The 13,862-nt window shown below is 40.1% G+C and overlaps 1 protein-coding gene across 7 annotated transcripts in view; it reads right to left on the bottom strand.

The window, feature by feature from the left end:
• ASPH (aspartate beta-hydroxylase) overlaps nucleotides 1–13,862 on the bottom strand; it is a 111,200-nt gene that overhangs the window by 28,915 nt on the left and 68,423 nt on the right. For all 7 annotated transcript variants that reach the window (XM_061448394.1, XM_061448396.1, XM_061448399.1 and 4 more), the window contains 3 exons: nucleotides 3,384–3,472; nucleotides 1,771–1,857; nucleotides 40–190 (listed from right to left, as the gene is read on the bottom strand). In XM_061448394.1, coding sequence (XP_061304378.1) covers nucleotides 40–190; nucleotides 1,771–1,857; nucleotides 3,384–3,472 — 327 coding nt within the window. The remainder of the gene's footprint in view (nucleotides 1–39; nucleotides 191–1,770; nucleotides 1,858–3,383; nucleotides 3,473–13,862) is intronic.

The following is a 13,862-nucleotide window of genomic DNA, read 5'->3' as shown; positions in this document are numbered from 1 at the left end:
CACAACTTCCAAAACATTCACACCACTCTTGAATCTTACCAAGAAACTGCTGCCTGTCTGCTTCTCTTTTCAAGCTGAGTTTTATCAGATCTGAAGGGACATTTGGCAGACTAACCACTTCATCGTAGGTGTTGATAGCTTTTTGCAGCATCTCATTACTTCTCATTTTCTCAGCTAAATCATCTTCAGACTAGAAAGAATCACACAACCATTATTAGAACACATAATAATCCATCAGGCTTAAAAATAACATTGTTTTCTTAAAAGGCAAACTATACAATTGTTAAGATTATGGGAATAATTTTAGAATTGCCTTTAATCTTTATAATTTTGGCATAACAATGAAAAACTTTATTGGTTGTGCTTTATGGTATGGTAGATCAGAATTACTGTTATTTCTTGTTTCCTATGGACTGTTTGAAAGCATGAGAAATTTTGCACCTAAAACATACATTAACATGGAATTTTGGTTATTGTTCATAGAATTCATAATTTCTGCTTTTGAAAATAGAGGAAGCAATCTGCTTTAATAATATAGAAGACATGCAAATGGGTGACTACGGACTATTCGTATGCTAAGCCTCACACTGGCAACAAGACAAAGATCAAAACACACCAACAAATATGTCTTTCATATATTCTGACACTAATTTATATATACCATTTTTTAGAAAACTAATTAGGAGTTGACTTTACTTTTGCATATGTTGACAGGATATCTACCCTACAAGTCTTTCAGAACTTAGATTTGTTCAAGCTCAGGAGCAGACCAAAGGATAAATGAGATCTCTACTGTGAAATTACAGCTTTGGTGAAGCTAATGGAAGCTACAACTGTTTTCACCTGTGGTACGGCATTTTCATAATTTGTTTCTGTAGCTGAAAAATGTAAGACTGTACCTCAAATGCTAATTTTTTAAAGCTTTAGTTTGAATTGTTTATACAAATGCAGGCATTTTCATATGTTCAATGCATTTTTCCCAAATAGTTTCATTTTTTTGGTTTACATTCATTCTTATGTCAATTAGAAGAACAAGATATGATGCACCACTTCTGCAGGTGCAGAAAGTCTTATTGATCTGTTTAAATTCACTCTTGTATCAGTCATAGACTTTAATGAAACAGCTTCAACTGTGTTAGCTGCATCTGCTGTAATAAGTATCTGGAATCTTTTTGTACTTCTGTCCTTTACTTTTTATCCTTCATCTACTTTGAAACTGAATACGTGAAAAAACAAACAGCATGGTTACTCAGCCAAACAGTCGATCGACTGATGTTCGTTATCCTTTTAACACTCACTCTATAAAAACTCCAAGTCTCCTTCTCTACTCCCACTAAGCAACAAGCAGCATTTAACCCACAGATGGCATGTTGATTTACCAGCTGCAGCGAACAGTGTAACAGCTAAGTTCTTCCTGTTGCTCCTGTACTGGGACATTAGCTTGGATGTATCGCTTACCATTCATCTGACAGTTTTCATGGAATGTACTGGACATATCCTATTTTTGTGTTATTTACAATACTTTCCACTAAAGTTAGACAAAAGCTCCCAAAGTAATTGGAGAAGGATAGAAGCCTGAAATAGATACAATGCTCCCAAAGTAATTGGAGAAGGATAGAAGCCTGAAATAGATACAATATGACAGATCACATAATTCTGTTTTTCCCTAGGAACATCCCTAACATTATAAATGAAGTCTGACTGGGGTTTAGAACTTCATTGTTAAAAAAGGTTTATCTTTTTTAATATTATAGCTTTTTTTTTTAGTACCTGTGCTTTCCCGTATCTTGCTCGAGGACTCTGTGGGTACTGATTCACCAAAGCCTCAAAGGCCCTTAGAGCTTCTTCAACTTTTCCCTGGAAAGTAAAGATATTTATCAGCACTTTTATCTACAAAAAATGCTGAAGGATGTACAGCATAACAACACAGTTCCCCCAGTTAAATACAAAATAAAAACAAAGAGATGGACACAATCAACAGTTTTCATTCATATTTTTGTTGGGATTTCTGCTTATTTAAGACAAATTTGTTATTATTATTTATGAAACAATATTATTTATTTTCCATGGTTAAAATTAATGGTTTTGTTTTTATTTTACTCGCTTTCCCTTTGTTGGCTGGAAATGATAATAACCTGTGTATATAAAAGTGTAAAGGTTCTATTGTTAAGAACAAATTCCAAACAGAATGTAACAGAGAATAAAACAGAAATTCTAGACATATGTGGAAATTTTCTGTTGTGCCTTTCTCTGATTAACCAATTGTTTAAGTCACAAGAAGCATGAAACTGCTTTTTATTTTTGTATTCTAACACATAAACAAGGCTCCTAGTGAAGAGCAGCAGCAGTGGCACAGCTGAGGTTAGTGCTCTCTATGTAGTAGCCCTTCAGCCTCATCACAGAATCCAGGGCTGCACAGACAGCAAAGTAAAGCTAAAAATGCATAGTCAGTGAAAATCAAGACTATTCCTACATCTGCAGTAACCAGAATAGTTTTTATTGTACTGTACTGGGAATGAGTTTGAGCCATGTCAAACCCAGGGTACAGACCTGCAGGTGTTCTCCATGTGACAGGACTGGCTGTGAGGCATATCAGCTTTTACAAGATTTACATCCAAAAGACTTAAGGTCTCTCATTTCTAACAAATAGTCACATAGCCTTGCTTCACTATTTAACCTCAAATCTGTAAAAGAGAAATCTCTGCAAAGGTCTTGTTTTCTGAAACACTCAAATAATGAATAAAATTGGAACTTATCAGAGGAGATGACTGAAGAGTTTTTATCGTTGGGGGTTTTTATTTGTTTTTCATAGTCAAGTTTTTAAATTCGTAACTACCAAAACTGACTGATGTTAATGCCTTGCTGCCTCTGGTGACAGGCAGGAAGATCTGCTTCATGCTCTAAGGAGCTGAGACACACAGGACACACACACAATTGCAACAGAAACAGTGCCTACTACAAAGATGTGCACCTAATGCTCACGAAGTATATGAACACTGAGAGATTAATATGCTTATATTATTTAAGTTCTCTGATAACAGTTGACTAGTCAAAAGGACAGCAGTGATAGGACAAAATTAACCCTGTTCCATGTGATTAATTTAAGCATTTTTTTGATGAAAGGAACTCAACAGTTAAGCTAAATACTTTCAAGGTTAAAGGTGAGCAAACATGCATGAACAGACACGCATTTTTGATTTCAAAAAATTTAAAACAATTATGCAGCAGAAATGAAATTTAAAGGACAAATATGCACTGAATGTTTAATTTTAAAAAGTTAATTTTGCAGAAACTAACCTGAAAGTAATTCTCCCTTTTTCTAAGTTTTTTTTCATTTTATTTATTTTTGTCTACAGGCCTGACTGAAACATTTAAAAACTTACTTTTTTACGTAGTTTTTCTGCAGTATCTAGTTCAGCCTTAATGGTCTTATCAAACTTGTTTAAGAGCTTTGGCTTCTTCTTCTTTTTAGCTAGAAGAGATTTAAAAACCACACCGTTCATTACCTTTTTCATCAGCTGTTTAGAATAATGCTTAATTATTGACTAGTACTGTGCTGGTAAAGTGCATGATTTTCAAGTAAAGCAACTGAAATTGATTTTTTTACTTACTACAATCACAAATTCCTGTATGAAAAAGCAATCTTCAGTCATTCCAACTGAATAACTTTGCAGTTGAGTTTTTGATAAAGGATTTTTCATCGCATATATTGAAGGATATTTTTTTTTCAATTAGTACAATTGAAATGGAAAAATAAAGAAAACAGGTATTTTTTTCACATTTATATGGTATTATGAAAAATAGAATTACCAGGACATATTATCAGTTTCTAAAGTTGTGCCTATGCATGTCTACTTCCTCATCTAAAGCAATTAAAAGAGTTTATAGAAATCATAGTTACTTAGGGTAGGAGGGACTCAAAAAGTCACGTAGACCAAATTTCCTGCTGAAAACATGTTCAATGCTGAAATGCCTGATTAAGAACTCTTGAAGTGATCAAGTCTCCACAGTTTAGCATGCTACCACACAGTAGCAGAGCAGCAGCATTTAGTAAACTAGCCTTGGAGTAAATTGCATTTGAAGCAAATTGAAGTAAATTGTGTCAATTTAAACAGCTATTTACTTCATAGCAGTTCACTCTTAAACAATGTCTATTTGGTTACAATAAGTAGATTAGATGTTAAAAAAATGCAAATACACTACTGAAGGATATGACAGTACGCAAGTGCTTTTCCCCACATTTGCTATAGCTAAACTCGGTTTCATTAGGAAAAAAACCAACCTTTTCTGACATGAGTAAGGAAAATACATATTGGCTGATTCAAGTGACTACTAACTATGTATATCTGTAATTGGTAGTACATATTGTTGCTTAAATTATGCATTACTGTTTTTTTCCCCTGTATGGAAAAGAAGTCATTAACAGCATGAAAAGAGGTAAAATTATTTTCTTTGTAGAAGTTTAAACAGGGAATGCTTTAACTGATATGTGTAAAGTTGAACCCAAACACCATACAGCTTCAGATCGCAGACTGCTTCAGTGCTGTAAGCAAGTATTTTGGATAACAAGGCGTTGTAACTAGCCATGTTTTATTCTGCTTCCTAAGTCCTTGGGTGCACACTTCAGGAATGACAAGAGCCACCCACATGCTACTGGAAGCTGTGCTCATGATTCATTAAATGGTACTTTCTCCCTGAGACTCTGATGATACACAGAGCTTGAGGCAGGCAGATCATTTCAGCTACTTCAAACCCCAGAGAAAAACCAATGCCTTAAATGTCCTGCGTTCAGCAATAGCAGTCATTTTTCTCCTTCTCAGTAGCTGGTGCAGTGCTGTGGTTTTGATTTCAGCCTGGGAACAGCGCTGATAACACCGATGTTTTCAGCTGCTACGAAGTAACGATTACTCCAATCAAGGACTTTCTGAGTCTCATGCTCTGCCAGAGAGGAGGGGAAGCTGAGATGAAGCAGAGACAGGACACCTAACCCAAACTAGCCAAAGAGGTATTCCATACCACAGCACGTCATGCCCAGTATATAAACTGGGGGCAGTTACCTGGAAGACCCAGATCGCTGCTCGGGTCGGGCAGGGTATCAGTCAGCGGGTGGTGAGCAGTTGTATTCTCTTCCCTTGTTATTTCCCTTACCATTATTATTGGTGGTAGCAGTAGCGGTTTGTGTTATACTTTAGTTACTGGACTGTTCCTATCTCAACCCATGGGAGTTACATTGTTCCCATTCTCCTCCCCATCCCTCCCAACACTGCTCATTCAGAGACCAGGACAGAAGAGCAGAAATGTTACTTTCAAAGATGGGAAAAATAGGAATGGGAGTGCAGTTACCAGCCCAAGCATTAGATGCCATGGGTCTAATGGACTGGGCAAAAACCAAATCTCTGGAAAGATGAAGAAAGAATTTGATCCAGAGAAATGGAACAAAGCAGATCAATCATTAAACAACAAACCGCAACAGATAACAAGTGAGCTGGAAGACTGGGACAACGACCCACCCATGGTAGTGTCAATGACACCACTGCTAGAAAGCAACCAACCTTCAGACCAAGAAGATCCTTCTTGTGAGCAAGCAGCTTTGTGGTTACTGGCTGGGCTTAAACCACAATAGTTCTTTGTGATGCCCAATGTGGGGCTCAAAGGGTTGAGATATAATGACAGATCTTATTTATGATAAGCATTAACTGTTTCGGATTAATAGTCACTCATCACAATGCTGATTTATAGGCTCTTAAAGTTGTTGCTCTTGATCTTAGAGTTTCAGCATGTCGTACCTTACTTACAGCCATTATTTGCTGTTTCAGTGTTTATCAGCTGGGGGGCCTGGGCTAAGGTTATTGTTTCGCTGAACTTCATGCAATGCCTTGTAATACAATAGAATAATTGATCACAAAACTGGCCTGGTATGCGTCCTCAGTGTGGTCATCACCTCTATACTATGGGAAGCATGTAATGGGAATTTTTAACAATTACGTATCTTTCTTTTTCCTTCTCTCAGGGGATAAACCTTTGGAGGAGACATTCCCTCACACCCTCTGCTCCCCCACCAGGCTATTTACAGTAGTAGTAGATTTTGGAAAAGTTAACAGATCTTGAATATCCTTTCAATGCCCTTGAAAGCATCCTGTTCCTTTTGCTGGGAACCAGCTTACTGCTGCATATGCTCTCCAAGTTTTACCCATGGCCATCCCATCCTGAGAACACCCTACTACATCTGATCTTGAAAGTTAATTAGTGTCTGGCTTGGGTATTGTCTAGGGTTAAACAACAATATAGGGAGATCACCAAGAGATTTTCCCCGAGGCTGGACAGTCATGAGAGGCAGGGTGTGTGGGATTGTATGGGCAAGTATCTAGTCCAGTGGGCTTCTCCAGTGCTTTGGAAGCATCAGAGATGGGGACTTCGACAACAACTTGCAGAAACTGCTGAAGCAGAGGGTGAATTGAGTCAGTTTGCCAAGGTGAAAGCCATCTAGCTGGCCTTGGACATTGCTGAACAAGAAAAGTGGCCAGTACTTTACCTCTATACTGACTCATGGATGGTGGCAAATGCCTTGTGGGGGTGGTTGCAGCAATGGAAGCAGAGCAACTGGCAACGCAGAGGTAAACCCATCTGGGCTGCTGCACTGTGGAAAGATATTGCTGCCTGGGTGCAGAACCTGGTGGTGAAGGTATGCTGTATAGATGCTCATGTACCCAAGAGTCAGACCGCTGAGGAACACCAGAACAACTAACAAGCGGATAAAGCTGCTACGATGGAAGTGGCTCAGGTAGACTTAGACTGATAATGTAAGGGTGAACTATTTTGAACCCAGAGGGCCCATGACACTTCAGGCCATCAGGGCAGAGATGCAACATATAGATGGGCTTGTGATCGAGGGGTGAACTAAACAATGAACACTATTGCCCAGGTTATTTACGACTGTGAAACATGTGCTGCAATTAAACAAGCCAAGCGGTTAAAGCCTCTTTTGTATGGAGGACGATGGCTGAAGTCTAAATATGGGGAGGCCTGGCAGATTGACTATATCACACTGCCACCAACCCGCCAAGGCAAGTGCCATGTGCTTACCATGGTGGAAGCAACCACCGGGTGGCTGGAAACATACGCTGTGCCCCATGCCACTGCCCGGAACACCATCCTGGGCCTTGAGAAACAGATTTTGTGGCGACACGGCACCCCAGAGAGAACTGAGTCAGACAATGGGACTCATTTCCGGAATAACCTTATAGATATTTGGGCCAAAGAGCATGGCATTGAGTGGGGATATCACATCCCCTACCATGCACCAGCCTCTGGGAAAATCGAACGGTACAATGGGCTGCTAAAAACTACACTGAGAGCAATGGGTGGGGGAAGTTTCAAGCATTGGGATACACATTTACCAAAGGCCACCTGGTTGGTCAACACCAGAGGATCTGCCAACAGGGCCGGCCCAGCCCACTCAGAACTTTTACATATTGTAGAGGGGGACAAAGTTCCTGTGGTGCACATAAAGAATTTGTTGGGGAAGACAGTCTGGGTTATTCCTGCTTCAGTTAAAGGCAAACTCACTCGTGGGATTGATTTTGCTCAGGGACATGGATATACTTGGTAGATAATGCAGGAAGATGGGGAAGTCCAATGTGTACCTCAAGGGGATTTGATTTTAGGGGAAAACAGCCAATGAACTCAATTGTATGCTGTTACCTGCTATGTAGCACTTTTATAGCCCACCAACTAGATGTCCTCAGGTCACCAGCGACTGGCCCTGACTTCCCTTCAACCATCAACCCAACAAAGAATGAACTTTGATGAAACCAAATGAGCTCAGCAGTGACCAGATGAGTTCCATGGTGTCATCAGCAGGCAACAATCCAATACTGCACACCATCTCTCCTGCTCTGAAAGACTGTTAGAAGAGATGCAGCCCGACATCATGGACCGGATGAATTTGACAGCTTTATAGGGATTGGTCCATGCACTAAGGAAAGATATCTCTCTCACTTTCTGTGCGTATGTGTGTGTGTGTATATATATATATATATATATATATACACAAGACCAGATGGTATACTGATGGTATACTGAAAAATGTGAGATCTGAGCATGACGTGAATGGTATGGAATAAGGGGTGGATACTGTCCTGGGTTCAGCAGTAGAAGTCATTTTTCTCCTCCTCAGTAGCTGGTGCAGTGCTGGGTTTTTGACTTTCAGACTGGGAACAGTGCTGATAACACCAATGTTTTTAGTTGCTGCTCAGTAAAGTTTACTCTGACCAAGGACATTATCAGTCTCATGCTCTGCCAGGGACGAGGGGAAGCCGGGAGGAAGCAGAGACAGGACACCTGACCCAGGCTAGCCAAAGAGGTATTCCATACCACAGCACATCATGCTCACTATATAAACTGAGGGCAGTTACCCGGAAGACCCAGATAGCTGCTCAGGTCGGGCTGGGTATTGGTCGGCAGATGGTGAGCAGTTGTATTCTCTTCCCTTGTTACTTCCCTTATCATTATTATTATTGGTGGTAGCAGCAGTGGTTTGTGTTATACCTTAGTTACTGGACTGTTCTTATCTCAACCTGTGGGAGTTACATTCTTTCCATTCTCCTCCCATCCCTCTGGGAGCAGGAGGAGGAAGAACAGGGGGACTGAGCGAGTGGCTGCATGGTTCTGAGTTACTGGCTGGGCTTAAACCATGGCACTTAGCTACTGCTAAACCAATGCTAACCGCATCCAAGACTAGAGGATCTCATGAGTCCGAGATGCTTCCGTACCAGGTGAAAACAAAACACCAAAAGACGAAACAAAAACAACCATCAACTTGGGTACCTGTGGTTCTTTCTGTGTAAGACTACTGTCATTATCAACATTGAATTCAAACAGCTCTGCATGAAGAGAGGTTTTTACATTACCCGTATAAACTGCTCTGCATCAGTTATATAGATGCTATTGCTTTTCAGGGGCAGGGGGTAAATACAATTTAAGCAGGATTGAAGTTATCCTACTAAATTCCATTTACTTATTCACAAAGGTTGTATGAAGCATAAAATATAAAAATGTATTAAGATCTATAAAGGAAAGGTACTAAAGAAGCAGTGCATAAAGATTATTATATCCCTGTTGATCCTTCTTATAGCAGAAATTACTGTAATTTTCCAAGGCATTAGCTACCAAGAAGTTTAGAAAGAAAAAACCTCCTGGCATACAGGGTTTTACTCCTTTTTCAAGATAAACTACCAAATAGCACACTTTAATATATTGGTTTTGCTTCCCTAAATACTTCAGGAATTTAGTTATCATGATGCTGAACTGACCAAAGAGATGCTTTCTTTGATCCTTCTTTTTTTTTTTCCCCCCAATATAATAATATAGATGGCTTTAATGTCCTTTATTCATCATCCACAGATAATACAGTAGAAATGCTTTTCAATCTGTGGTTGATTCCAGTCTTGCTGTGTCTTACTTTAATATCATCTATTTCATAGGAAATTGATGTCTTTACTGCATTTTCATGAGTGGTTGAGGCTGGAAGGAACTACTGGGGGTCACCTAGTCCAAACTCCCTGTTCAAGCAGGGACACTGAGAGCACATTACTCAGGATTGTGTCAGAACAGCTCTTGAATATCTCCAGAGAAGAAGACATGACAACCTATTCTGGGCAACCTATTCCAGTGCTCAGTCATCCTCACAGTAAAGAATTTCTTCCTTGTGTCCAGCTGGAACTTCCCATGTTTTACTTTCACCTGTTGCGTCTGGTCCTATCACCTGGCACCACCAAGAAGAGTCTGGCCCTGTCGACACCCTCCCTTCAGATACTCAAATACATTGACCAGATCCCCCCCAAGCCTTCTCTCCCCTAGGCTGAACAGGCCCAGCTCCCGCAGCCTTTCTTCATTGGAGTGATATTCCAAAATCTTCACAGTTCTAACAGCCCTTCACTGGACTTGTTCCAGGAGCAACATTGTACTGGGTAACCCAGAACTGGACACAGCACTCCAGATGAGGCCTCACCAGGCCTGAGTAGAGAGGAAGAATCACCTCCCTTGACCTGCTGGCAATCTCTTCCTAAAGCAGCCCACCAGCCTTCTTGGCCACAAGGGTGCATTGCTGGCTCATAGACTACTTGCTGTCTACCATGACCCCCAGGTCTCTCTCTGCAGAGCTACTTTCCAGCAGGTCAGCTCCCAGCCTGTACTGGTACATGGGGTTTGTCCTGCCCAGGTGCAGGACCCTGCACTTGCCTTTGTTGAATTTCTCTGCCCATCTCTCCAGCCTGTCTAGATCCTTCTGAACAACAGCACAGCACACTGGGTATCAGCCACTCCTCCCAGTTTCATATTGCCAGCAAGCTTGCTGAGGCGGTATTCTAACCCTTCATTCAAGTCACTGACAATGACTATGGAGTACTTCACTGGCTCTGTTCCAAGTGTTCATACCCCTTGAATCCAGCAAAACCCATAGAAACATCTCTTATCATGACAGCAAGTATCCCTCCACCCCAGACCTTGAGTCCACAGTGACTGACAGGTATGGTCGGAAGTTCCTAACATAATAGCACTGGGCCTGAAAAATAAAATCTGTTTGTGTGGTTTTGTGATTTTATTTTTTTTTGTCTTTTGCTAAAAATATGCCAGCTCAGTTTTCCAAGAAACCATTGCTACTTCTAAGGTCCGGCTTGCTCAACGGTAGGTGTGGATGAACACAGAGGCATCAGCTCAGAGAGCCAATAAAAAGCAAGTGTCCCTGAGGACTTTAGGTTGGTTGAGCTCACAGCTCCTGACACTGTGAAAGTGTCATTTCTTGTTAGCAGGAAAACTAAGGCATGTCAGTTCCTGTGGATACATGATCTGGGAAGCTTCCAGCTGGACATCAGCACAAAAATAGGTTTCCTCCTATTCTCCACGTAGGAGGCCGCACATAAAAGAAATTATGTAAGTCACAATTAATATGTCAATTCTCAGTTTTCATGGCATGAATGAAAATCTTTAGCTAAGAAGCTGTGCATTCATTAATATAGGAAAGCTATCTGTCAGCTTTCTAACTTCCACTATTCATGGAAAGACAAAGAGTCATTTGGTCCTCAAACTCAGTAAGCACAGCACCAGTGAGGTTCCCCTGAAGCAAAGGAAAGGTGTTTTTCCACCCACCAAGAAACTCCTACTGCCTATGGGACACTGTTTCCACAATTCCTTTGACATTACAAGGAAATGAGACAGAAACTGCTCAGAAGAAAAAGAGAATGAAAATCTTACAAGTCTGTGGCACAAAGCTATGACATCTTTCCCCCCATATCTAATTTCAGTGATGCATTGGAAGAACCTTTTTGCAACCCTCCATTACAAAAAAATGTATTATTTTCCCATTTTCAGTGCAATTATATATCAGCTCTAGAGCAGCAGGAGATCAATATGAAAAGCTGGAAAGGAGCTGTTAACATAAATATTATTCAGCTGCTAGGCACCAATATAACACAGCAAACATTATATAATGAGCAATCATTTTCATCTTCCATTCTACTCCTATGTTAAAGGATTCACCAGGGAGCTTTCAGTGCAATCATCAAGCATTCCTCTATATTAACCAGACAGCCTGCTATCTCTCTGCAGGGATATTTTAATAAATTATCCATTGCCTCCTTCCAGTGTAATAATCTTTTAGCAGATGTGACCCAATATATTACATTCAACGTTACAAAGAAGTTATGTTTTCAGAAGAAAAAAAACATGCAGTTTTCCTTTAATGACTTACAGATTTCACCATGTAGCTGAAGCGATGCATGATCACACAACTGCTAGGGTGATTTGTAGTCCAAATCTGGTTGAGCATTAAAATGGTAATAATTCTTTTATATATCATACTATGGTCTAGCAAGAGTAATACTGAGAATTTTCAATAATGGCTTTGTATGTAAGGATAGGCTTTCTAGCTGGAGACCACCTCACAGAAAACAGTTCCACTGTCACAGCAGCAAACTACAAGTATTATAAGAAACTCCACACAATTTTTTTCTGTTGGGGAATAAACAAGCAGTCTCATACCTTCCTTCTATATTAAGATATAGAAGAGAAGGAAAAAAAACAAACCAAACCAACAAAGCAAACGCAAGAAGAACAACATTTTTTAAGAGGTTATGTATTAAATGTACAATAAAGTTAACAGCCTCCCACATATCCAATGAAAGATGATGAAATAGCTGTTTTATATACTTATTCTGGAGCATGAAAACTGAAATACAAGGCATATTTTATGTTTTTATGTTGAAAGGCACCTTGTCATCACCAAAGGCAGTGATGGTCTTTTCTACAAAGGACAGAGAAATACCTTTTGAAAAAATAATGAATGCACTGCTAGCTACCCTTCAGACTCCAAGTCTGAAATCACATGAGAAAGTAACCAAATGATTAAAGGTGATTAAAACACGTACTTTTGAAGAATGGTTTAAAAACATTTTGCTAGGGGTGGGGGACAACATTTACATCTGAGTAAGCACCAACAAAGGGGGAAAACGTAGTAGTAAAGAGTTTGCTATTGGAAGAGGGGCACTCTGTAAAAAGTAGCTACAGAGATTAGAAGAGTAAATTATTTTCTCTACCACTATGCTCAGGACAAGGAACAAAAGGCTTGAAATTGCTAGAGCAGAAAATTTGGATTGAGCATCCAGAACGAGTATCTCTGAGAAAGCACAGTAGAACAGATTGCTGAGGGTAGTGATGGAATTCTAACTCCCAGAAATTTGTAGGAACAAGCTGAATAAGTATCTGCCAGGCACAGTGTATTCAGTTAAGATCTTTGGTCAACAGAACGGACAAAGTAAGCCTTAGGGTCCCACCCAATCTTATTTTCTACCATTTCTGTAATATACTACTGTACATCAATGTGCTTTAGTGCTAAGGTTATAATTACATAGGGAAATTCCATTCTCTCATTTGTTAATTAAAGAAATTCCCCCAGAAGTTCACTGTGCCAGTCATCACTGTGACGGAGATTCCTCCTAGCCTTATGCCAGCAACAGAATATCGAAGTTCAAAACTAAATGGATCAGTTGCAGATTATCTGATTTGTCGAACTATCATGTGTTTATGTTCTACAGCATCTACTCATCCACTAAGCTTCTATTGTTCATCTCCTTTCTTTCCTATCATCCTCTTGTTGAACCTCTCCCTTCTCAACCTCAATGCCCTACCACATTTCTTCTCTTTCGTTTCTACACTTGCTCTCAGTTTGTTCCTCAGTCCAGCTCTTCCTATTATCCCCAACTTGTTCTAAGAGAACTGTCTTCCACACGTGTTGCTTACGCCCTTCTTCAAGGGCCTTTTCCCCTAAACTCTTTTGCCCAAATCCTGGTTACTCACCACCTATTATGCTGCTATGCTCAGTCTCTGCTGTGTACTTCAGAAAATGATTACAGCTACAAGCAGTCAAGAAAGTGACTCAAGGAAAGATGAATGCAAGCGACAAAGCCTCTCTGCTGTCCCATAATTATATGTGCCCCATACCAAACGGTGCTGACAAACATAAGTACCCCTTTTCGAGAAACACTTCACCTATTTCTACATATGATGCAGGACTGTGTTAATTACCTGCAAATTATCATAGCCTGAGCAAGAAGCAGCACAACTACTCAGCTCTGCTGCAGTACCTGATGGCACAGCTCTTTGCTCTCTAGCTAAAAGGTCATTCATTTAGTCATCAGTTGAGCTTGTCACCAGTGCTCTGACAGCTTAAAATTAAGGCAGCTAAGTTTAGGTTTCTCTACGTAGACACCTATACATTGCTGCAACCTTTAGAAATCTAGTCATTACAGCCCATGGAGTCTAAAAAGTGAGTTCAGCATGAAGTACTAGGTGATTAGCTGAATGTTCCA

Source organism: Pezoporus flaviventris, unplaced genomic scaffold, assembly GCF_033815535.1.
Source record: "Pezoporus flaviventris isolate CSIRO_AGI_PZ_B2104156 unplaced genomic scaffold, CSIRO_AGI_Pfla_v1 ptg000007l, whole genome shotgun sequence".
Taxonomy (NCBI): Eukaryota; Metazoa; Chordata; class Aves; order Psittaciformes; family Psittacidae; genus Pezoporus; species Pezoporus flaviventris.
The sequence above is the reverse complement of the archived record's forward strand: the minus strand, read 5'-3'. Positions and strand labels throughout refer to the sequence as shown.